At 36.7% G+C, this 26,239-nt stretch overlaps 3 protein-coding genes across 4 annotated transcripts; all 3 read left to right on the forward strand.

Annotated features, from left to right (window-relative positions):
* Positions 1-5,303: 5,303 nt before the first annotated feature.
* Positions 5,304-13,616, forward strand: LOC125209350 (Fanconi anemia group J protein homolog). The gene is made up of 28 exons (XM_048108952.1): positions 5,304-5,749; positions 5,843-5,912; positions 5,996-6,071; positions 6,567-6,631; positions 6,704-6,748; positions 6,837-6,937; positions 7,013-7,154; positions 7,540-7,601; positions 7,681-7,754; positions 7,838-7,908; positions 8,011-8,098; positions 8,191-8,263; positions 8,340-8,441; positions 8,960-9,056; positions 9,143-9,236; positions 9,331-9,414; positions 9,503-9,659; positions 9,742-9,938; positions 10,350-10,394; positions 10,598-10,626; positions 10,705-10,826; positions 10,904-10,951; positions 11,202-11,326; positions 11,415-11,737; positions 11,849-12,677; positions 12,773-12,847; positions 13,004-13,123; positions 13,202-13,616. Exons 1-28 carry the CDS (start codon positions 5,356-5,358, stop codon positions 13,223-13,225), a joined length of 3,732 nt encoding a protein of 1,243 aa, XP_047964909.1. The 5' UTR covers positions 5,304-5,355; the 3' UTR covers positions 13,226-13,616.
* Positions 13,617-16,134: 2,518 nt separating this feature from the next.
* LOC125201503 (HMG1/2-like protein) lies at positions 16,135-17,756 on the forward strand. 2 transcript variants are annotated; one of them, XM_048099648.1, is made up of 7 exons: positions 16,135-16,277; positions 16,742-16,834; positions 16,947-17,004; positions 17,073-17,117; positions 17,204-17,284; positions 17,361-17,444; positions 17,541-17,756. In XM_048099648.1, exons 1-7 carry the CDS (start codon positions 16,231-16,233, stop codon positions 17,574-17,576), a joined length of 444 nt encoding a protein of 147 aa, XP_047955605.1. In that variant the 5' UTR covers positions 16,135-16,230; the 3' UTR covers positions 17,577-17,756. The 2 variants fall into 2 exon arrangements, with proteins under 2 accessions (XP_047955605.1, XP_047955606.1); XM_048099649.1 differs by having other exon boundaries at positions 17,361-17,438.
* Positions 17,757-19,267: 1,511 nt separating this feature from the next.
* LOC125201506 lies at positions 19,268-23,518 on the forward strand. The gene is made up of 9 exons (XM_048099651.1): positions 19,268-19,746; positions 20,528-20,567; positions 20,642-20,720; positions 20,850-20,895; positions 20,987-21,085; positions 21,796-21,864; positions 21,947-22,295; positions 22,386-22,540; positions 22,711-23,518. Exons 1-9 carry the CDS (start codon positions 19,321-19,323, stop codon positions 23,383-23,385), a joined length of 1,938 nt encoding a protein of 645 aa, XP_047955608.1. The 5' UTR covers positions 19,268-19,320; the 3' UTR covers positions 23,386-23,518.
* The last annotated feature ends 2,721 nt before the right edge of the window (positions 23,519-26,239 follow it).

Below are 26,239 nucleotides of genomic sequence, written 5' to 3' on the forward strand. Positions count from 1 at the left end.
TTTATTATTCGGAACCTAGCTAGTTGGAGTATGATTACTCTATGAATAATAAATAAGTGTTTCATGCTAAGTCCACTCTTGGAATTAATAAGAAGTTAATTAATTAAGTCAATAGCAGACATTAATTAATTAATGGACATATTAATCTTAAGCACGGGAAATGAAAGATAAACGGAAACCCGGATTACTTATAATTTCGGATTTGGATGGGGAGAGTTCAATATTACTTCTGTAGTGGCTGCTCGTAATATTCCAATTATAACTTATATTAAATTGTGGGTTCAATTTAATTAGTAAAAAAGTAAATTGGATGAGCCCATATCCAAAGCCTTCCATAGATCCCTGTCTGGGCCCAAAAGGAACTTAATATAAATAGGAGAATAAAGGAGACAGAAAACACAATTTTCTCATTATTGTGATTTTCGAAAATCTCTCTCCCAGCTGTAGGAGATTTCGAATTTCAGTCCTATTCCAAAAAGGATTTCTTCTGTCTTCTTTATTTAAGTCCTAGTATTCTAGTAAGATCAGCCCACACGATATTAGAGTACAGTTCGGGAACCGGAGAGAAGATTTGTGGTCTAGTACTCAAAGCATCACGTGGAGAAGTAGCTAGCCATCTTCAATTCTTTGGAGAATTAATTAGGTATTTTTCTGCTCCGTAGAAAAGCATGTTTTAGGTTTTCAATATTCTTAAAGCATGATTAATTCAAGTTATGAGCATGATACATGTGATAATTACACGAATAGATTTTGTCTAAATAATCTGCTAAATAGATCTGATTATTATGTGATTTATTCTGAAACGCACGCTTCCGCTGCCTGCACCAACACTTACGTGGGTAGTCTTTTTTCTCTTGGGATCTTTTTTCCTACGGGTTTTTGGTTTCAAGAGGTTTTAACGAGGCCCGACCCACCTCTTGGGTCAGTAGGTAGTACCGTCGCGAAGGCTTTTTGTTAGTTTTATAATGCTTTGTATCTGACCTTCGTTGGGTTTTCTCCCTCGAGTCTTTTGCTCTTCCTTAACTTTTCGAGCCTGTCTGATTAGTTTTGCCTCGGGTATGCCTGAGAGTTCTCGTGTAATCTTTTAGTTCTTAATTCCATTTGATTTATTTATAAAAAAAAAAAAATGAAATAAGGAAGAAAGTTAGACTTAAAAATTACTCCCTCTGTCCCTTAAAATTTGTCACCTATTTCCTTTTTCGTCCGTCCCTAAAAATTTGTCACCTTTTACTTTTACCATTTTTGGTAGTGGACCTCATATTCCACTAACTCATTCCCACTCACATTTTATTACTCCCTCCGTTCCACAGTAATAGAGGCATTTCATTTTGCGCACTCATTTAAAAAAATTAATTATAAATAGCTAAAGTGGAGAAAAAGTAAAGTAAGAGAGAGAATATTGTAGATAAAACTCTTCTCTACATTATTTTCTCTCTTATGGGCCGTTTGGTTGCTATGTTACGACTAGATAAGGGAGTAATCTGGATTTATTTGTGCGTTTGGTAGTTATGTTACCTATCTAAATAACCCATGTCTTGTATCCGGCCCGCACAAAACCGACATGTTTCAACCATATATGTAAACCCCAATTTTGCTATGTTATATATCAGGATACCTAGTTAATTTTAGCAAAATACATTTTTATCCATCAATTTTTCTAACTTTAAACAAAATATAACGTGCCTCCATATTTTTCCTATTCTCAAAATCGCTATTGTCTCTCTTCTTTTATTCCATTTATGTATCTTTTTCGGCGACTCTATTTCTGAATCAAAGGTTAAAATTTTTGCAATTATTCTTTAAGATTTATCTGAGCAGTAGTAAAAATCTAAACTTTGGAATTGGGGAGAAGTAGATCGATGCCGAAATAGAGAGAGAGACGGACTTCTGACGCGTGCGTCGAAGGGACGGGACCGTAGTGTGACGGAGACGACGGTCAGAGGCGATGGGTTCTGAGCGAGATGGTAGGTGGCGCGAACCGAGGTGTTACGGCGATGTGTTATAGCAGCGGCGCAGATCGCCGGAAAAAAGTGGTATATTGAGATAGAGAGAGCGATTCAGAGAGAGGGAGACGAGGGAGAAGGAAGAGTGAAGGTGGCGCCATGGAGAATCGTCGGTGGTCAGTGAAGAGGAGATTGAGGAAGATGGTGATTTTGGGATATTTGGAAATTGGAGAAGTACAATAGAGAGATTGAGGAAGATGGCGATTTTATTAGAGCATCCACAATGGCAATAGGCCAGCCACTCTCACTCTCTGCCACGTCATCAACACTAAAAATCCACTTGACACATCATCATTTTAATCAAATAGGCTAGCCTAAGGCCAGCCACGATAAAAATAATTCAAAAACAAATACTCCCTCCGTCCCAATAAATATGAAACATTTGGTTTTCAGCACGAGATTTTATGCAGTGTTGTTTTGTGAGTTGATGAAGAGAGAGTAAAGTAGGAGAGAGGGAAAAGTAGAGAGAGTGATTCTTCCATTTTAGGAAACGTTTCATTTTTAGTGGGCAACCCAAAAAGGAAAACGTTGCATTTCTAATGGGACAGAGGGAGTACATTTTACGAAATTAAATTTACGATAAATTACGGAATAAAATTTACGAGACATATACGAGAAAATTCATTAATTTCATTTTAAAAAAAGTACATTCATTTAAAAAAAATTACATAATAAAGAAAAAAACTATCGCCGTGCAGTCTTTAGTGCCCACAACTCTTCAATTATATCCTTTTAGAGTTGAATATGAGCATCAACTTGGCGCATGTCGGCATGTGCCTGGAGGCGGCCGGCTTCATCTTGAGGTACCCCCCTTCGTACGTTGGGGGTGGCCATGCCGTGGCTTGGACCGACTGCATTAGGATTGTCACCGACCCAATTAGTCAGTTGTACGCCTTCGTCTTCGACGATCATGTTGTGCATGATAATGCATGCGTACATTGCATCAGCAATGCATTTGACATCCCACAAACGCGTTCGACCCTTAATTGCCGCCCATCGAGACTGAAGCACACCAAATGCGCGCTCCACGTCCTTGCGCGCCGACTCCTGCCGTTCCGCGAAGTAGGCCTTCCTGTCATCATTTGCATGTCTGATCGTCTTCACAAAGACAGGTCACCTAGGGTATATCACATCCGCCAAGTAGTATCCCATATCATGCCGGTTGCCGTTGGTCACAAATGAGACGGTCGGACCGATGCCCTGACACTTCTCGTTGAAGAGGGGCGACGAGTTGAGGACGTTGAGGTCGTTGTTCGACCCGGCTACCCCAAAATACGCATGCCAGATCCACAGTCGGTAATCAGCTACGGCCTCGAGGATCATCGTGGGATTCTTTCCCTTGTAGCCGGTCGTGTAGGCCCCCTTCCGTGCAAGTTGGGCGCTTCTTCCACTCCCAATGCATACAATCTATGCTGCCTACCATCCCGGGGAACCCATGCTGCTCCCCGTGCATCCGCATCAGATCCCGACAATCTTGGGGGATAGGGCTTCGAAGGTACCGATCTCCGAAAATTTGAATCACGCCCTGACAGAAAAACTTCAGACATTCCAGAGCAGACGTCTCACCGATGTGGAGGTACTCATCCCACATGTCTGTCGCGCCTCCGTATGCCAACTGCCTGATTGCCGCCGTGCACTTTTGAACAGGGGTGTGGCGAGGTACCGCCTGCTGTTCGACTCTTTGCATGTACCACTCTATCACGCGGTTCATGTAGGCCTCCATAGCCTCATTCATCCGCCGTTCGTACTCCTCAACATCCCCACCACTACCACCACTGCTACCACCCGCGTTACTCATCGCTCGATGTTGATCTTGTACAAAAATTTTAGAGAGAGAAAAAACGCGTTAAAACAAGTGGTGCAAATGAAAATGAAACTAAAATCGCGTATATATAGTGTTTCAAAAAAATTTAAAAAATAAAAATAAAAAACGTCGCTGGCCGATCGCTCGCCGATTGGCACGCCATAATGACGGCCAGCGCCGTTAAATCGGCGTGCGCTCGCCGATTTCTTCGCCGATTTGCCGTTGGCGGTCCCAATGGTTCGGCTAGCCGACCGACTAGCGACGCGAATCAGCTAGCCGGTGCGCTAGCCGCCATTGTGGATGCTCTTATATTGGAAATTTGGAGAAGTATAGTAGAGAGAGTTGAGGAAGATGGTGAATGGTGACTGTGGAATATTGGGAATTTGGTTATGTACAGAAGAGAGAGAGAGAGCCGTAGAAGAGAGATGAGTAGCAATTATTCTACAAGGATACTTTAATTATTAACTTAAATTAGTGAGGTTAATTTTGACCATCATAATTTTATCTTTAGTTATAACTTGTTGTACCAAACACTTAAATATAATAATTCATAATTATCTTAAGCTATCAAACTCCCAACTAAGATAAATAAACTAATTGAAACTATGATAACTATCACAAATTAAGCTATCAAACACCTAATTACACTCTCTCTACTTTAACTATTTAATATCATTTTTCTAAAACGAGTGCAGAAAATGAAATGTCTCTATTATTATGGAACGGAGGAGTATAAAACTAATATATAAAAGTAGGACTCACGTGTCACCAACTTTTTTCAACCCACTTTCTATTACATTTCTTAAAATCCATGCCGGGTCAAATGGTGATAAATAATGGGAGACGGAGGGAATATGAAATAAGACTAAGAAAAGGTGAAGTCAAAGAAAGGGGTTGGAATTTTATAATTTCAATTTTATTAATTTAGTAATTAGGGCAATTGGTGTATGACACGAGTTTTAACGTAGAATTGATAAAGTAAGAGAAAAGAGAAAAAAGTAAGAGAGAAGGAGAAAAAGTAAGTGAGAAGTAGGATCAGTGTAATGATGTGTAGAGTTATTATTCGTTGAAAACTTTCCATAAATTAATGTGCTCTACTTTTTGTGAACAGTCAAAAATAGTAAATGTGCTCTATTTTTTGTGGACGAAGGGAGTATAAATTTTTTAATAATTATATTCTATTTAAATTTTTGATAAATACTAATATGTGATTAGATATTTATTTTAAGTTGACTGAACACAAAAGTAGTATTAAAAAATTAAAAATGAGTGAAAAAAATTAATGAAATATCAATATTTTTTTAATGCTACTCCTAGTATTAATTTTATAACAAAATATAAATAAATTAAATAAATGTAGTTTTCACTATTTTCACCATATCAAAATCATGAAAATAAGTTTAAAATTTATTTCATTTTGTTTCTATAAAAAAAGGACATTTCCCGCCAACGAAATTCCCTCGCCGCTCTTCTATCTGTGTATCCCGCACACTTCCTTTCTCCCCCCAAAATCACACACACAAACACCTCCACTGCGCGAATTCGAGAATGGAGGATTCCACTTCTCCGTCGTCTAACCCTAATAATCTCAAATCCACCCCCAAATCCGGCGGCCGCAGCTCCACGAACACGATCCACATCGGCGGAATTCCGGTGGAGTTCCCGTACAAGCCATACGGCACTCAGCTGGCGTTCATGAACCGAGTGATCTCCACACTCGACCGGTCGCAAAGAGAGGGCCACTGCCACGCGCTGCTCGAATCGCCCACCGGCACCGGGAAGTCGCTTTCGCTGCTCTGCTCCGCCCTTGCGTGGCAGCAGAATCAGAAGCTGAAGAATATTCGAAATAATTTAACCCATTCGAGCTCTCGGGCTGACCCTCAGGCTGTGAGCGACCCGATTAATCACGGAGGTGGCTTCATCCCTGAGACTCAGCCATCAGGTATTTAATTTATAAGATGAAAAGGGAAAAAAGTGAGATTGATGAGTTTGATTTTGATTGGGTTTTGTTTGCATATCATTTTTATCTATTCAGGGAATCAACCGCCAGCCACCAATGCCAAAAAGGAGAAACAAAGATTAGCACCGATTATCTTTTATGCATCGTAAGCTTCATTTATCTTGAAACATTTTGTACAGAAGTGCTAAGCAAAAACTGAGCATCAGAGTTTTTTTTATGTTGTATTAGGAGGACCCATGCTCAAATCAGTCAAGTGATACGGGAGTACAAGAAAACATCGTACAGGATCTCCATGGCAGTTTTGGTAGGCTCACTACCTCTTTAACGTGCTATCTTCAGCTTCAAGTGCATTTGTATAATCGAGATTCCATTTCATAGCTTGGATTCCTCAATTGATATTCCATGTAATCTAACATTCTTGTTCACTCAATAAACATACGTCAAAACATTGGTTTTGTTGGAATCTGGATGAATGTATATTCAAGGATGAACTGCCAAATATTTTCAGATAAAAGTCAGGAGACACACTATAGTATGAAAAATGTTGGTAAAGTATGATGTGATCTGTTACCATTTGTGGTCAGAGTCAGTACAAATAAGATATGTACCCAACTTTGAAATTACTAGCATTGCTCACCTAGTTACAGTTGGGCTTGACTATAACTAAAACTTTGTATGAATCTGACTAGTATTCAATGTTATTGTCATCTGGCTACTATATATGAATTAAAGTGTATTCATTCTTAAAGGCTTGCTACTTGCTATCTATCTTTTGCTTATTCATCTTTTATTTTTCCAGGGGTCAAGAAAACATTACTGCACCAATCCCTACTTACGTGGCGACGAGAAAGTTGATGAACAATGGTCATTTCCTTTTTTCTTAACAAGTTATAGCATCCTTCCATTTCTCTTTCTCTAACACCTGTTTATAATCAGTCGGTTGCTACTGAAGAATAAAGAAGATTCATGCCCCGAATACAAGTACGTCAATTTTCCTTAGGTGTGTTATGTCCGGTTCTATTCTAGCATTTGCAATTTTGATTTCCTCAACAAACTCATTTCCTGGCAGAAATGTTCATAAAGTCAAAGGTCATCCCTCTCTTCGAAAAGGTGGTTGCCATGAAGTCCATGACATTGAAGATCTTGTCAAAATTGGGCATGAAGTTAAAGGTCTTATCCTTTTCAGTTTTTGCATATATGGGAAATTAATCATGTAAAGTGTCTAAAAGAGCTCTTCAATTTCAGGCTGTTCATATTTTGCGGCACATTCTTTGGCTGAAGAAGCAGAACTGATCTTCTGCCCATATAACTATATCATCAATCCAGTCATCCGGGAAGGACTGGAAGTTAATATGCGCGGGAGCATCATTATTTTAGATGAAGCACAGTATGTTGAATCTTAATTAATGGTCCATGTTTCTTAACTTTTTATAGGCAGCACGTATTTGGTCAATTTTTTATAGGCAACACATATTTGGTCAGAGATGAAGTAAATGATAACTGTTACTATGCTTCTCGTTCATCATGAACCATAGAAATATTTTCATGAGACTGGTTCTCGTTCATCTTGAAAATAAATCTGTACCGAGAACAAATGTTTATTCTTTAGCAAAATATTTTTTTATGTAGAGATTATAAAATTTGAATATGATATAACTGAGTTTATATAATTTGAATATGATCCCACACAATTTGGTTTATATTATACTTTCTTAAGTGTTCACCTAATGCATTTTATTCTAATAATTTGATGACTTTTTCGAACCATTCAGCAATATAGAAGACATAGCTCGTGATGGTGGTAGCATTGATCTTGAGGAGGAATCTTTGCTCTGTAAGTATAAGTTATGTCCCAATTTATTTTAAAAATCATTTCCTATACCATTATCTTACATTGCTTTGTGTTTTTGAAGATTTGCAGACAGAACTGGGACAACTGAGCTTGAGTGATGACCTGACTTACCTACCCTTGCTTGAGATGATACAGGTGATATTATAAGTTAGCCCTTCATTTATTCCCCAAACTCTTCTTCTTAGTGTATTAGAATTCTCTAATATGATAATATGCAGGACATATTGAGTTGGATGGATCAAAGAAAAACTACACTGATTAAGCGTGATTTCCAGCGCCATTTCCGCTGGTTAGTATTCAATATTTTAACTGTGGTGGACTATTTTTTATTTTCTTCCTTTGTTGATCATCTTCTCACTATTTTATTTTTGTCATGTGATTACCAACTCAGTTGGACTGGAGATAAAGCTTCAAAAGAGCTACAAGAAGCTAATATATCTCTGCAAAATTTTCCAATCTTGCAGCAATGTGCCAAAAAGGTACTTATAATTATCAAAATTAGTGTGATGAATCTTCTAATGCTATATGCCATTTTTTGCTAAACTTTGTAATGGTTTGCATCATTCCGAAGGCCATCAGAATTGCTTCAGAGGCTGAGCCAGATGTTTCCCATTTAACTGCAATGGGATCGCTTGTCCTGGAAGGTAATATTTTTCTCCACTTTCATGTTTTTCATATGCCTAATGCAATAAAGTTTTATTGTTGATTGTCATTATATAGGATTGTTCTCTTCACTCAGCTATTTCTTCTCTGAAAATGGCATCCACGTCCACAACTTTGAGCTGGCACTGCAAAGAGTGGCAAGGAAAGATGAAGGCAAAGGTCACTTTCTTTTACTGCTTAAGCTCTCTGATTCTCTTAGGCAGCTATGTCATATATTGAAGGATGATGAATTTGACGCATTGCACAGGTCCCAACAAATGCAAATTCTGAAATAAGAGAAGTATGGTCTTGTTAAATTTGTATTTGTTATAGAACTCACACCATGAAAGAGTGGACAAGGTCTGGTATAATACTCTAATGCTTGGTGAAAATTTATAGGATTCCACGTTCTTCATTTTCTTAATAATACGTCAAGGTTTCTTATGGAGGATGGTGAATATTAATATGTTTCTAAATATCAAGTGAACAAATCCTATCTTGATATAAATATTCCAAATTTTGAAACAGATATTTATAGTCATAACGAATAAAAGTTTATTAGTTGTACAAATACATGTGTTCAGAATTGGTTCTGATGTATTTATTCTTATCATTTTGCAAGGACTTAAGTCTTGAATGCTAGTTGATATAACAAAAGTCTCTGTTGATAGTTGACACTAATGCCCTTGAATTTACAGGTGGTTGGAGCAACACTTTCAGTTTGTGGTGCTTGAATCCTGCCGTTGTTTTTAAAAGCATTGCTGAATCTGCACAATCGGTCATTTTAACTTCAGGGTAAACATATTTCACTTTATTAATCATTTTCAAGAATAAATATGTATATATTAATATATAATATTATATTTTCGTTATCATCGCAGAACTCTTTCACCATTGAATACTTTCTCATCTGAACTTGGCGTTCAATTTGACACTTGTCTGGAAGCCCCACATATCATAGATGTTGATTCGCAGGTAGATTGACTATTTCATATGTGTTTTATCATGTTAAAAATTGGTTCTGTTTTTCCTAGACTAGAGCTTGGTCTCTAATCATCATATTTCACAGGTGTGGACTGCTGCAATCTCCACTGGTCCTGGTAACTATCCACTCAATGCTAGCTACAAGACTGCGGATGATTATGCTTTCCAGGTATTATGCGAATTCTAACTATGGTTGAGGTGAAAAGAATCTTTTTTTCCTGGTGCGCATGAAAATTTGCCGTGTTTATGTAAAAAAGGATGCAGTTGGCACATCTTTGGAGGAAATATGCAAAGTCGTTCCTGGTGGATGTCTAGTTTTCTTTCCTAGCTACAAGCTGCTGGATAAACTAAGCACCAGATGGCAGGAAACAGGCCAATGGTCCCGATTAAATGCGCAAAAATCTATCTTTGTCGGTAAGCTTTTTATTCTTGCACACTAAAGCATGAGTTTTATAATTGGACATGAGAAAGCTAATTTACTTCTAATTTTTTTCAGAACCAAGAGGGAGCAGCCAAGATTCTTTTGAGGCTACTCTGAAGGAATACTATAATTACATACGTCATGGCACAAGAAAGTCGAAAGGGAAAAAGATTAGGGGCAGAACGCTTGGCCTTAAAAATAGCAACGCGGTTGAGTCCACAAAAGATATTAAGAAAGAAGGGGCATCTTTTCTAGCAGTTTGTCGAGGCAAGGTAATTCAATGCATATTTGAAAAACATGTCTATTTATGGGCATCCACTTGTTGACCAGTTTAACCCTATATATTCCCTTTCTATTTGAATTTTGACAGTATGTAAAGCTATGAATGTACCTTAAATAACCATTAAGTTGCTCAAGTACAAAGAAGAACTTTTTGAGCACTGATCACATTATACAATAGACACAAGTGGATGAGTATTTATTACCTGGACAAATACAAATATAGCTTCCCTGTTTCTTTTGGAATATAATAAAGCATATCACTAATAGATATATAATTCAGATTGTTTAGATTTGGAAGATTTATGTATTATAGATTTATAACTACCTGCCTATCTTGTGCTGTTGAATTTTGCTTGAGAGATATCTTTAAGAAACATTCACATCTAATAAGATGATTACAGGTGTCTGAAGGGATGGATTTCTCAGATGACAATGCTCGAGCTGTTGTATCCTTCACATTCTATGGGATTATATTATTGATAAATATTACTGCCATAAAATTAATTGGGGGATGGGGTGTGCTGAATTGGCCGGTGATTTTTATGTAATGTTAAGTCTGTTTCTTCTTTGCCTCATGTCATGTGTATTTTGCATCTTATCAAAAACATGATATGTCTGTCAAATTTTGGCTATTCCTTAACTATGCTAGGTTATTGTTGGGATTCCCTTTCCTAATATGTAAGCATTTCTCTCATATACTCTTTTGTTAACTAGGTACAGTATCTAACTTAGTAATTCCTTATCATTGTTTAACAGTTATGATATTAAAGTTGCCCAGAAGAAGAAGTTCAATGATACAAATGAGTTATCGAAGAACCTTTTAAGTGGGAATGAATGGTATTGTCAGCAGGCCTTTCGGGCTCTAAACCAGGCCGCAGGTAGATCTTTCATCCTAAAATTTGTTTCTCCAACTCTACTTCATGTATGCATTGTCTTACTTCATTGTCTTTTGTAGGTCGTTGCATTCGGCACAGGTATGACTATGGAGCTATCATCTTCTTAGGTACTGATAACTTGCGATCCATCTTACTTGCTAGTGACAGCTGTATAAAGTTAATTTCTCTACCCCTACCCCTCTCCCGTGCAACAAAAAAATGGATTTTTGAAATTTTGGCGGTATCATATGTAGTACTACATGTTTAATAGTGTTAGATAGGCATGCAGATTGTTTAGTATATTCTTGATCAATATTGTTTCAGATTTATACTAGTATCTGAAACTATTTGCATCAAATAATTGTTTTCTGTATGCAGACGAGCGGCTCCAGAGAGAAACAAATCGAGCATACTTATCAAAGTGGTTGCGCAAGTCTCTTAGGCTCTACAGCAACTTTGAAGAATCACTAGACAGTTTAAAATCCTTTTTTAGAGATGTGAAGGTAATGCAGTAGATGAACGATTTACTATCCGATATATTATGAAATGAAGTTAATATTATATCGGTCACCCTGGCCTTCGTGAATGCAGCTTCATACTGGAATAACAACAACTTCATCACAAGATCTGGTGGGAGACAGTGAAAACATAAAGCCCATGGATACGAAGATGGAAGCGAAGAAGAAAAACAATAAAGTAACGAATTCCAAAGGTTATCAAAAGAAAGCAGAAGTGAAAAATGCATCATTTGGTGAAAAAGCTGCTCGGTTGACCCAGCCACCACTTTCTGTTTCAAGATACGATTCTCTGTCCAGTGGAACTAGAACCGAAGTAGTTATTGTACCGGATGATGACGATGCTGCTACATGCTGCAAGTACATCGACATAGAGTGTAATTCTGAAAAGCAATCCAGGTATACCTCATAGCCTTTATTGGGTTTCTTCAATTTATTGATTCATAAGATATAACCAAACGGGGCATACTTTTTACAATATCGTAGCTGACATAAATGCTACATATGCAGATCGTCTAGAACACATTTGGTGGAGTCGTATGCAGATGATCCTGAGCTTACCATTGTCAAAGAAACGCCTGGGATGAATTGCAGGGGCGAGACAACTACTGAAGTCTACTCAAGAGATGAGTGTGCAAGTCCGAGGGCAACCCAGTTATTTAGTGCATTTCCTCATCGGACTTCTTCTCATCCAAGATCTGTCCAAAACTGTTTTTCTAGCCCTACTCTCACATGTTCAGAAGTTGCCACTCCCGAGCTAGGAACTTCTTCTAAAGTAGACAACCAAGAACCTGAAGCAGAATCACGCTGGAGTGCCAATTTAAATTTTGGGAAAAGAAGAAAGATCAATTGTTTGTCATCAGTCAGCCGTCTCCATGAGTTTAGCAATCCTGAAAAGGACTGCCGAAAATTTAAGCCATCTCTCTCAACACCGAATAGTCCTGCTGTATCCCGTATCTCTTCTGATCACAACAGAGACGAGGGACTACGATTATTCTGCTCACACTGCAAAAACCCATTGGGCCTTCCAGAAAATGATTTACTAGTAAAGTGCTCTCACATTTCAACATCAAAAACTCATTTGATGTCTCTTCTGAAGAAGGCTTCGGAACCTGAAGCTTTAACACCATCAAGCGTGGATGTTTTGGTATCTGACGCGCCATCAGTCCATCCACGTGTCCTCACATCTCAAGAAAGTGCTTGCGGGCAGGGGATTTGGTGCAAGGAAGACGGATGCGTGTTCAACTCTATATTCTGCCCCTTCTGTGACCAATCAGACAACTGTATTGGCGTTCATGTGGTGGCCACGGATGAATTGAATACGCAGTTCCAAAATAAGGTTCGAGCCTTCATGCTCCTAAAGAAAACTAGTTTCTTCTTTTGTCTGCAACTCAAAGTTTAGAGTCATCGTTGTGCTTGTTTGATTATATTCAGATATTATTCTACTGGGATCGTTTGGAGATCAAGAAAATTGAAGCAGAGATAAAGAAAGTTGCAAAATCAGAAAAGGTAAACACTAAATAAGAATACGAAGATACACGATTCCTAAAGAGTAGTGATTGCATACATCCTAGACTTCCAATTTGTCTTGATCTGATTCTTGAATGAGAACCAAGGCATCTAGAAATGTTTATCTACAAAACCTCATGTTTTACTCAATCATAGGTTTCGCCTTCACATGGTGACTCAAGTGTGGTTGAAAACACAAGTCCCAACGTGTTTGAGAAGTTTGCATATACTCCATCGGTTCAAGCTTCTGGAGGTTGGAGGTGCCCGAAATCACGGGTAAGAACACATCCACCACTTATACTATAGCCTCATTCTCTAGCATTTGTTGAAATGACCTTGTTGGTATTATTGCAGATGCGCCTGCCAAAGAAGGCATAGATTGTAACGATGCAGTGAACGAGTAGAGTCTCCGGTGCAAATTGTGGAAAGGATTTGGACATTGGTAGGAGTACATTATTACCTAAGGTATTGAAGGTGCTATATGTGTGAAGCAGATGACTGTATGAATATGATTTTAGTTCAAGTTTCTATATAAATGAAAATCACATTGCATTAGTAATGAAATCTAATGTAACTATGTCCACCAGCATAGTAGCTTAGTTTTTCTATTTTTGGCTGCAAACATTTGGGTAGAGAGTTTTTGTAATGACTGAGTTTTGTTGTATGTATATATGTTGACATTTGGATATTCTTTTTGAATACTTGTTGAAGTTTTGTAATTTTAATATTTGAATATGCTGTTGATGGAATGGAATTAGCTGTTAATGTATGGACCATATTATTTATTATCTTTTGAAACAACATACGAATCGTAAAAATAAGTTTCAAGAATTATAAGCTCTAAAAAGTTCACCCCTGATTTATAATTTAGCACCGTGATTATTCGTACCACAACTTATTGAATGATGGAGGAGAAGCGTGCTTCATGCCTTCATCGTCTATATAAAAACGAAATATAAAATCAGTGTGCTTTTAGAATAAAAAGATCAATGTTTTCTATTATGAATTTTTGTTAGAGAAATAAAATTAATACGTGTTTGTAATAGCAGCCAAATATTGGATACTGAGACAGATTTATTATTATAAAAAATAAAATCAAGTAATCCACTAACAAACATGCAGCGAGTACTATATAAAATCCATAACCAATACTAGTTCATTTGAATAAACGAAACTCTAGCTAATTTAATATGTCGAAAATCACGGTGTGCACAATCTAGGGCATGTTCATGACTACACGAGACGGTCAATTCTTGAAGCGCTCTAGCACTATTTATGAGATACAAAGCCAATTCCCGCTCTGGCGAATAACCCACATATCCTGTAATTTCCAAATACTTTAAAGGCAACTCAAACCTAGGTTCATTATATGTATTTGCATTATATGCAGCAAGCTTGTACGGCCACCGTGGAAGCTGCAACACATATTATAAACACCGTGTCAAATGTACATAAACATATACTATAATATACCCAATTTATGATTACCTTTATCACAAGTTTCTCTAGCGAACGACAAGCTTCAACCAAACGACAAACACATCGTAAAGCATAGAAGTCATGATCTTTCCTCAAAGAAATATCCAATTTTAGATATTTTATATTTACAAATTTAACGTAGAAATTCAACAGCTGCAAAATGAAACACATGCATTAATATGTGATGTATGTATATCACATGCATCAAAAAGTAAAGAAGAATATTACTTCAATCTGCCTATATGGAGCCACTTCGAGGCACAACCGTTGGTGGTCACATATGCACGATGGCATCCCGGACAGGAGTCCAACATGATTGAGTTTACCACCACGCCCTTCTTCATAATTGAGTTCGGTAAGCTTGGGAATGTTACTAAGTTGAACAAAAGTTGCATCACTCGATCTCAAATGACCACTCAAATACTGCAGTGTCAAATAAACTAAGCTAATCGTGTCGCGAATTACAATGGATTCAACCACCACAAAGTCAGTTAACTTTAATTGCTTCAGCTTCGAGAGGCCAATAATTGACACACTTTTCAAATTGTAAGATACTACAACCGTCAAACTTTCAAGAGCAAAACAATTAGAGACCAAAAGCTCAAAGTCTTGATCGCTAGCACTAATGTAAGATAGAGACAAGTCTTTAATGCAACCAAGACTGTGTAAAAAAAATGGTATTTGGAAGTCTAAGAAATTCAAGGCTCATACTAAGGACACCTAACACGTGAATTGTTTCAACTTTTTTAGCCAAGACAAATTCAAAGCACTTTTCACACTTGTCATCTTTTACAAATGACATGCCCACCTTAAACAATTTTATTCGATTGCCTCTATATGAATTCAAGACATGGTTGATCATACTTTGGTGCTTTGATAAATTAAGTTGGTATTGATTTGTTGTACTGTCAGTCCATATAAATTTTGGGAAATTGATATGAGTGACATAACAATGGAGATGACGCCAATGTTTTGAAAGTATGCTAGTGGCAGTAATTTCTCGAATGCCCAGAAGAGAGATTATAGATAACAGAATATCAGTCGGCAATTTGCTAATTATATCTTCACACACCATCTGCAATTCATAGTAGAGTTAGGATTAGGGTGAGGGTCAGGGTTTAGGATAATAATAAGAAAAAAAATGATATGCACCAATTAACTTCATCAATAATTGAGTAAAAGATAACATGTATTTCTTACCTTGTTCTCAAAAAAGCTCTAGGAATTAATGGTTGGAAACCAAAAAACCCTAATCACAAAGATAATCCAAATCCAATGAGCAACAATTAATTGATAAAAAAAGAAGACAACATCCAAATTGGGAAGAAAATTAATATGAATATACGCAACCTTGAGTGGTACAAAGGTAAGTAATCAATGAAAGCTTAATTGGGAATGAAGAACTTTAATGGAGTTAGGGTTATAGATACAAATCCTAGAAACAATGTATATGGGCTTTTATAGGTATATTCCGTTTTATATTACAGCTTAACTTATTTTTATTAATATATTAATTTCATATTTCCATTCATAATTTTAAAGATGAAAATTTTGATCGTATTAAGCACTATATCAAGTTATCATCGGTTGGCTAATTATTAGAATTATTAGGCTATTTAAATCTTCACATTCCTAAAAAAAGTCAAATTTAATTCAATTAAAATATATTGTATGCATTTAATTATTATATCCCGCCAAATCACCCGCGAGAATTATATTTTTCATTTTAGTATTTTGCTTTACACTGTACTACCGTATTTAATTAATACTAATAATAATAATAATCACACATTAATGAATAATAATCACTCATTTAATAACCTCTCACTCAACATCTTCTGCATCTCATTCTCCTCGCCAAACCCTATTCATCGATTTCTGCTGTTTTTCATCTCAGATTTCAGATGAAGGCAGGAAAATCTAATGCCGTTTCCAGAAAGCCGGATAGCAGGTTATTAACGATCTTAATTTTGCTTTTCTACTTCAATTATTTTGTTTTTTTTTTTACTGTTTTTAATAATTTTGATGACTGCGATTCTGTGAATGGAGCTATGCTGCCGCGATTAATTTTATTAGTTGATCATCGTTTATGTGACTACTTTTCGAGAATTATTGTCCAGAATTTTAATTGTAAAAAACAAAATTTGATGAATTTAGCTCAAGGTCTGATTGTGTTGTTTGCTTGCATTAATCTGGTTCAGTTAAAATATAATTAAAGTTATTGCATATTTGTTTTGTAAATTTCATGTTTTTTTAAGAATTTTGGATGTGATTTTATGATTTTAGTTGTTTTTGCCTTTAGAATTTCATGTTTTTTTAGATTTCTGTGGATGTGATTTATGATTTTAGTTGTTTTATTCTTCGATTCTTGAGCTCCCCTGCTTTAGATTGAGGTCCTTTTGATGATTTTGCTAGGCTTTCTGTGAAAAAGCAGACGAAGAAGGAGAAGCAGGCTGCGAAGGACCCTAACAAGCCGAAGAGGGCTGCGAGTGCCTTCTTTGTTTTCATGTATGCTGATTTCGTGCTCAATCTTTCTTCGTTTTCAGAAGCTACCCAAAGTGTTGCCATTTGTAATTGAATCGAAACGACACCTCTGATAATTCTGTGTTTGTGATTACAGGGAGGGCTTTAGGAAGGAGTACAAGGAAAAACACCCCAACAACAAATCTGTTGCTGCTGTAAGTGTCTCTTTTTCTCGATCCGATCATAATGTAGAATCTGATAGAGTCGAATTGTGATGTAACAGGTTGGTAAAGCTGGTGGTGATGAGTGGAAATCTATGAGTAAAGAGGTAACTTTTTGCTCTTGATCGATGAATGAGCTTTTGCTTATTGCATAATATTCAAATCCCTTATCTATGTGCACAACGAAAAACAGGACAAGGCCCCCTTCGTTGCAGTTGCAGAGCAGCGGAAGGAGGAATACGAACGTCAAATGAGGGCATACAACAAGAAACTGGTAAACTCATACCATCATCGGTTAAATGTTTTTGTGATTATTTTCGAGTGCTGAGTGGCTTTTGTTGATGGTCAAGGCTGGCGAGGAAGATGAGGAGTCAGACAAGTCTCAATCTGAGGTGAATGATGACGAAGACGAGGAGGGGAGTGGGGAGGTTAGCGTAAGTGAAGCTCGATATATTCATTCATCTCTTGCTCACAACTTTTGGGCAAACTTCGGTTACAAGAAACTTATCTTTTTTTGTGAATCGATGTAGGAAGAAGAAGAAGAAGAAGAAGAAGATGATGACTGAGTAAATTTTGAAGATGAGGATGCTTTGCTTATAGTCATATATTGTATATGGAAACTCTCCTTCCACATCTCCACAACACAATTAGGACAAAAATCTTTTAGTTAAGCACTGATGCAATATTTTGTATTTGCTGTAAAACCTATTTTCAAGCACTTATTTGGAGCTTTTTGTTATCTTTTATTTTGCTCTTCTATCCCTACATTTACTTGAAGATGATGCTTTTCTTCATAGAGACAAAATTATGGCTTTGATTGATTTAATAAGACTGAATACTACCTTAGCTAACATGTTTGGTGTTGATTAGAATTATTAATTTTAAAGAAATCTACTATTGATAAAGAAACCACTTCCATTTTTTTAATCAATGATTTATATTTAAACACATGTAGCTTCCAATTTAAGTTTTAAAATGAAACATATTTGTGGACTTGGAGGCAGAAAAATATTTCCCAAAAAAACTAATATTGAAACTTTAAAATATTTGCCCAAGTAAAATTACAACTTCCAACAATAATTGGATCTTATATTATGCAATGGATTCGGCAAAGCACTATTTACTTATCACCTTTTGCAAATAAGGAAAATAATATTTTCTAAAAAAACGATGGAAATATTTATGGGAACACCACCTTGTACAAAGTACAACACAATCGTGACAAAAAAGTAAAGACATATTCTATACTAGAATGGAGATAATAAAGCAACAATATTTAACATAAGAATGATTCAAATCCAATAAGGGAAGAATTTATTGTAATCCTCATCTTCTCTCAAAGCCTTTTTCACAGCATATTTAGCGCAAGCAAGTGAGCACTCTTTGTTGCACTCTGCCTCGTTGAAGATCTTTATTTGCATGCACTCGTTGTAGCAATCGTCCATGCAATACACGTTCCCGGTTTTCTCGGTCGCCACCACCGCCGTTGCCACCAAAGCCAAAGCCAAAGCCACCACAAGCACGGCGCCGATCTTCCCAATTTTCACCATATTTGAATTGTGTGTAAATTTCAACCTCTATGAAATAAATTTGATGTGAGGATATTTTGTGAGAAAGGGATTATTAAGTGGTTATATATAGACACGGAAAAAATGCTAATGTTTTAAATTTTCAATTCATATTTATTTAATTGAATGTGAGAAGGTGTTCATGGCGGCTTTTCGTGAAGGGATGTGTCTATTTGAGTATTTCCAATTAAATTAAATAAACATATATGATATATGTAACTGAGATTTGAGAGTATTTCAATTACAAAGAAACTTACCATAGTTTGTTACGGTAGGGTTAAAATTAATAGATACACCTTTTATAAAAAGGGTTTATTGTTTGTTTCTTCATTATATGAATATAAATATGTGAATTATTAACCTAACTTACAATTTTGAACAAAATATATAGACAAAAGAAGATTTTTAATCCTTTTCCCGATACACATTGGATTGAGCCTAAGTATATATTGTACGGATTTCCAAATCGTCGTTGTGGCCGTGGACCGATTCGATTCGATTCGATTCGAACTCCCGGTACGAGGCTGGTCCACTCCTTCAGAATCATCAAAACGGCGTCGTACGTTAGCCCCATTCATCAATTCACCACTTTCACCCCACACGTGCCGCAACACACCTCTCACGTGACGCCCAAACACAACCAAAACTACAGTAAAATACAAAAAGAGCCCAAACTGAAAAGCAAAAAAAAAAAAAAAAATTGAAAAATAAAAAAAAAGGGTCCCCTCCAAAGTCCAAAGCAATGGGTAAGGTAGCAATTGCAGAAATGAAGAGGAAGAAGAAGAAGGGGCGACCGCCCAAGGCCCAAATTCCCCTAATTGCCCCTCGCAATCCCATCATTCTCGACTCTCCCCCAATCACCTACAGCCGATCCCACCGCCGGAACCCTAAATTCTACAATATTTCGCTGCGAGATCGCGGCGCCGACGCCGAAGACGACGACGACGACGAGCGCAAGGAGAAGAAGGTCAAGCTCGTCGTCCGCCTCCCCCAATCCGACGAGAAGGAGACCCCCAAAATCAATCAGAATCAGGAGAAGGATTCCGCGAATTCGGCGTCGGAGCTGGAACCCGAGCCGGCCTCCGAATCCGAACCGGATTCTCGCGACGCGAAGAAGCGGAAGATCAATGACGTCGATCACGGATCTGAAGGCGCGGTTTCAACTCAGGTGGGGGTGAATTCTGCCTTAATTGCCCCCAATTTTGAGAATTTGGGAATCGGGGAACTGGGAGAGAGTTTTTCCCTCTGAAAATTAGTGAATTTTCGAGGTTTTGGCAGTTTTTTCGTAAACGGAATTTCTATTTTGGGAATGGGATTCCGGAATTTGAATGCTGGGGGTTTCTGTGTGGGATATTTGAATGGGGGTTTTGGGATTTCGCGCGGAAACAAAAAAAGATTTTACCTTTAATTTTCATTCCTCTGACTTCTGAAGATCTGAGAGAGAGAGGGGGTGATTGGTGAGCTGTGATTTGACTGAGTCAAAATCTATATCTACGTTTTGAATATACAGAATAGGATATTTATTTCTTTTATTTGTGTGAATTTATTTTCTACTCGTTTCCATTTACTGCCTTCATCTATATGGCTGGATACATTTTTCTATCTATGTATTTAGTGTTGCTATTTACTGGATTCTTTGTGTGTAGAGATATGCATACAATATGTTTCAATGTGTTTATGTATGTTTTTGTGTTATCTAAAAAGGCCATTTTGTGTCTTGGAAAGGTTTCAAGTTTGTCTTTACTGTCAGTTGACTGATTATTGTTCTGTTGTTAGTTTTTACAGTATTTTTTTAATTTTTTCTCTCATTTTGCACTTGTTGATGCTTGCTGCTGTTCATTTATTTCTGATTCGCCGTTCATTTCCACTGTTCCTTTCATTCTGGATGATTTCATTGAATTTTGAGATGATTATTTTAGTGCAGTTATTGATTCTATTATTATCTGCAGGAGAAAAAAGATGTGAAAGCGACAGACACTCAGCAACATGGTCCTAATCACATCCCTTAATTTTCTTGAACTTTGAATAATTGAAAATTATTGTTTGTAATTTTTTGTGGACAGGGTCTCCATTGGAGTCTGGTCCCACTCAGCCTTTGCCAGACAAAAAGTTGTTGGTGTTCATTCTTGACAGGCTTCAAAAGTATGTGTTTTTCTTTTCTGTTTTCTCTTTTGTGTTTCTTGGATTTTTCCAAAAAAATCTATTTGTGGACTGTCTGAGATGTTTCGGTTTCTTACAGTTTACCTTTGCTGCTTTCTTGAACTTGTGTAGGAAGGATACTTATGGGGTATTTTCTGAGCCTGTGGATATCAATGAGGTGATGATATGTTTCACAGATAGTTCATTAGTTAATGACAATGAGATTTTTACACTGTTAGCAGCTCATGTGAAGTTAAATTTCATTGCAGCTGCCTGATTACTTCGAGTATATTGACCAACCGATGGATTTTGGGACAGTCAGGAAGAAACTTAATCGTGGGGCTTATAAGAAATTGGAAGAACTCGAGGTTGATTCTGAGTTTGAAGTTGCTTATTTCATACTAAGAAATATTTGTATCTGCTCTGAAAATAAAGCACTTGGCTAATTGGGTTTTGCCATTGTATTTTACCTACAGCATGAGTTCCCGTTGTTGGAGGGAACTCCTTTTCTTGATATTCCAGCAGCCATATAGATTGAGTTGTTACGGTTATTATCTTTAGAATATTTTTGTGGTTTTGATTCTTGTTTACTTTTAAAATGGTGAGCCTCATTAATCTTCTGTGGTGAACGACCTTTTGTTTTTCTGAATGGGAAATAAATTACGAGCCCAAATTGACATTGGAACAGTCTTTGTCTGAAGAAGCATTGGTGTAAATGGGACTTGTTTAGCTGCTACTGACCACTCTCCTCGATACATTCTAGCTCGTCTACTAGAATATGGTTGAAATTCGAGCATGCAAGTGATAAGCGCTGAATAATACAGCACTGTTTGGTGCTTGGATCTGATTGTTTAGGGAGATTATGTCTATTTACTTGTTTGTTGTTAAATCACTGGAGAACTCATATAGTATATGAAATTTGCCTAACTTTTCTATTTCTTCTATGTTTGGTATTTATCACCGTAGCTTGGTTTCAAATGTACCACTGGATTTTCTTTTGTTAGTTAAATTTTGCCAGACTTCATAAACCTATGTTTTTTGAACTAATTGCTGATGCTCCCTTTAATTGTAATTCCAGGCTGATGTGTTTTTGATATGCTCGAATGCTATGCTGTATAATGCTCCAGATACGGTCTACTATCGACAGGTTTCCACAGTCTTCCTCATTCTGTTTATTCGTTTTTGCCATCCATCATTCTGCCTCTATATGATTCAAGGGGCTATTTTAGGCACGATCGATACAAGAAATTGCAAAGCGAGATTTTGAGAATCTGAGACATGAAGGCGACAATGGTCAACCACAGCCTAAGGTTGTTCGTAGAGGCAGGCCCCCGGGTAACAAGAACCAGAAGAAATCTCTCGAAACATCCCCACTGGATCGTGTTGGAGCTGACCCGTCATCAGGTGCAGCTCTTAATAACGTGGTAGACAAGGCAACGGGATCTAACTCTTACAATCTGAGAAAGGGACCTGCATTGTATAGATACCGGCCCAATGACCCATACGTGTCATCATACCGGCCAAGAAATGGCGAACACTACCCTGAGTTTTCGGGAGACTGGAATAACGAATTTCCAGGTATTTGTATTATTCACCAATCATATTCTGCATTCAGTCAATTCCTTTTCCGATTGGTTAATAATGTTATATTACCTTTGTGATTTGCAGCATCCATTTTAAGGGCTGACATGAAATATGGCAAGAAACAGTTTACCATTGATGAGAATAGGCGTGATACATATAGGGAATTCCATCCCCTGTCTCCGACTAACAATCCATCTGCTTTTGCTAACTCCGGGGGAGATATGAAGCAACTCATGATGGTACGTATGCTGCAGAACTCTGTGTCTTTATTCGTTCACACCGGGATCTGTTGCAAATGTTAATTCTTGCTTACTACTAGTATCATTTGCTTAGTTTTGTGGAATAAGCGTAATCCGCAGGTTATATACTTATTGTACGAATCTGTTAAAATGCTCGTTTGAACACGCAGGTGGGCCTGCAGGAGTCCTTTGCATACGCTAGAAGCCTGGCCAGATTCGCTGCAAATCTTGGCCCTGTTGCTTGGAAAGTTGCATCGAAGAAGATAGAGTATGTCTTGCCTCCCGGGACAGAATACGGTCCTGGTTGGGTAGCTGAAAACGGAGCCACTGCATCACAGCCACCGCCTTTCCCAAGCACCCCCGCTCCTGACTTCAGAGCTACTGACCTAAGCCCTTCCGTTCCACACGGCCTTTCTGAAGAGATGGTCGAGGCCGTCAGGAGGCTCAACAGCCAGAACGAACAAGGCTTACAAAGCAACACCTCTCCATGGAAAACACCATTTCCACCGGTCCAGCAGAACCATATGTATCATCAGACTCATATTCAGAGAAATGGGTTCAGTGGAATGCCCGGATATGATGCACAGACGTCGAGGCTGTCCGTGCCGGCAATGGAAGGGTTTCAATTCCCTTCTCAGGTCATAAACCCCATGCTGCAGGAGATGCCGGCCGAAGGCGAAATGTGGACGTTTGGCAGGTCGTCTTGGCCGGCCGTGCCAGCTCAGCACGGTCGGAGCCTTGCAGGTCCGCCCGACCTCAACATGAGGGTCCTGGCCGGCTCGCCGAGTTCCAGCTTGCAGATAGGCTCACCTCAGCAGCAGCCAGATTTAGCATTGCAGCTCTAAACACTAAATTCGTTTGCCATTTTTTGGAAGGAATGAAGCTAATTTTATGACTATTGGAATAGGAGACAGTTTGTAAATGTTTTTGTATTTCCTAATTGAAACTACAGGGTTATAAAGGTCTGATGATAGAGCAGAAGGAAAATATTTATCAGCTTAATTTAGATTATAAATATGTCTATTGGGATGTAATCAAATGATAACTATATTTTTGATTAGTTGAGATTATACACAAATCTATTGGGACAAATGATAATCACATCTTTGATAATAACAAGGGAGTACTATTAGATTTGAGATTCTGGTGGCACAAACTAATGCCATGTATAATTACGGAAAATTATTAAATTAATTAAAAGGATAATTAAGTCTTTAGTTATTTGTAGTAGTTATAGAATCTCTTAAATTTCTCATGCTTTCCAATATTAAAATCCTAATCAAGGCATATTTGCGTTTTTTTTTTGGCAAAATCTGCTAGGCAATATATTCAATATTTGAAGAGATATGTATCGTTGTATTTTAAATAGTACAGATTATAATATTAATACATATTTTAAGAGATTTATATTGATGTATCACTACACAACATATTCATTATTTTAAGTATTTTTCGTAATTTGACAACTCAAAAATTACATTCGTTGCAGTTGCTTTTTATTTGTTAAAATGTTCTGTGATTTTTCGTATCCAACAAACATTGATATTTCATTCTTGTAATTCCTCCGTAGTTTGTGCTTCAATCAAGGATTTCGAATGCAACATGTACAAATATAACTCTCCAAAATATTAATAATACTCTAGTAAACAAGAACCGATGCAATGTCAAAAATATTGAAGAAAGAATATAGATTCAATTACTCACATTTTTTTAGGTCGTAAATTTATGATTGATTTTGCTCATTTTTTAAGATTTTGATTGAATTTTTACTTACTAACACCATACCATGTAATTAAATGCCATTTAAATTTTCTTATTTTGCCTTCAACTATGTTTTCTATATATAAAAAGTATGTAAATATTGGAATAAGTAAAATTAGTATCATTATACTTATTCAGTTATGCATTCAAAATCAGATGAGTAAAGTTAAATGTAAATTTTATTTTTTATGCGTTAGATGAGTAAAGTTAAATGTAAATTTTATTTTTTATGCATTAAACGCACTTAAATGCATATGGGTAATGGGCCTGTATATTCTCCTGTCCAATTAAATTGTGGATTTTGCGTTAATATATTGGCTTTTCTTCTTTCAAATGAGAATTTAGTACTTCGTCAAGACTCAAAATATAGACACAATAATGGGCCAAGTAATATAGTTTGAAAAACTCATCCCTTAAAACAAGAATAGATAAATTAATTACAAAATATGCTCGCGATGAATGATCTAGTTAACGAAATGCCAGAGTTGTGATGGAAAAGTCAGATACAATTATCCAAAAGAAATAATCAAATGATGAAAACTCTGATCCACACACCATCCTCCCTCCTCCACTGCCGCCGCCTCCTACGCCTCCACAATTACCGCCTTCGGAAAAATGGATAAGCTCACCACGTACACGTGCTGACGTGCACACGCACGGGAGACGGCCTCTAGTCAAATACGCCTAGTGAAATCACAATGTTGAAGATTTTCTTATAGAGCTATTTTAGATGATACAAGAATATAGAAAAAATGCCCCAAGACCTTATAAAAGAGTGGGAGTAGTATTTAAACAAGATTTTGTTTTTATTTGTTTAAAAAGAATCTTATCTCATTTGTTCACATGTAATGTCAAATGGGCTGTCTGAGAAACTAAACATGGCACTCAATGATTAATGGTGGTCCAAATTTTTTTGATCATGGAGAATGTGACCCCTCCCTATGATCAATCATATCTTAGATACTTTTAATATGAAATTAACTGAATACTGAAATATACCAAACTCATTTTGGTATTAATTAAATCTTAGTTTTACAAAATAAATATTATATGGGTGTGAAAAGTACTTTTCTTATTTTTTATAGTTGAACTATTCGGTATCTCAATCGTTTAATAACGGCATAGGTATAGATTATTTTTGGCGAAACATGTTCTAACGTCACTATACAATTAGTTTTTGGCTCGACGAATCATTGTACGATTTTAATTGTGGATTAATAAAAATGTTGGAGATTCATGAATTTTGATAAATTATTTCAGTAATTTATTTTTAGTGAGGTGTATAAATAATCCAAACCCTATAATTTAAGAAGTAGCCTAGGTGACTATTTCATTGCAAATTAATGGCATTGTACAATCGATATTAAATGTCAATAAAAGAACTCATTGAGTTTATAAATGATTTATTGTAAACAACAATTCAATTACTTTAAATGCATTGATAATCAAAGAAAAGTGTTAGAAAAGTACCAAATTAGACATATACTTCCACCCCCAAATCCCAATAATTTGAGAATTTGTGAAGCTACCAATCTATTTTGTCCACTTATACTATTTTCAACAAGTTGAACCAATAGATATGTGAAATTTTCTTTTGTGTGGAAAATATCCAACCAATGGAAATAGTTTATCTAATTTTCAAAGCCAATTGCTGGGCCATCACTATCCTTGGAAAAGGTTAAATAATATAATAATATTAAATAGTTAGAGGTATTCATTTTCTCAATCCTATAATAGCTTAAACATTTTTTGGTTATTTTTGCTCGATTTAGTGAGCTACAAATATGATGTCACTATCATCTTTTAATTTGGACCCATTTTGGCTAGTTTAATTAATTTCACTCGTGACTTTGGAATTCAAAATGGCAATTAATATTTATTTGAATATTCTTCACATTTAGTTGTTTGGAACAGTTCATGTGACTCAGATATTACTTC

Source organism: Salvia hispanica, chromosome 1 (assembly GCF_023119035.1).
Source record: "Salvia hispanica cultivar TCC Black 2014 chromosome 1, UniMelb_Shisp_WGS_1.0, whole genome shotgun sequence".
NCBI classification, from domain to species: domain Eukaryota; kingdom Viridiplantae; phylum Streptophyta; class Magnoliopsida; order Lamiales; family Lamiaceae; genus Salvia; species Salvia hispanica.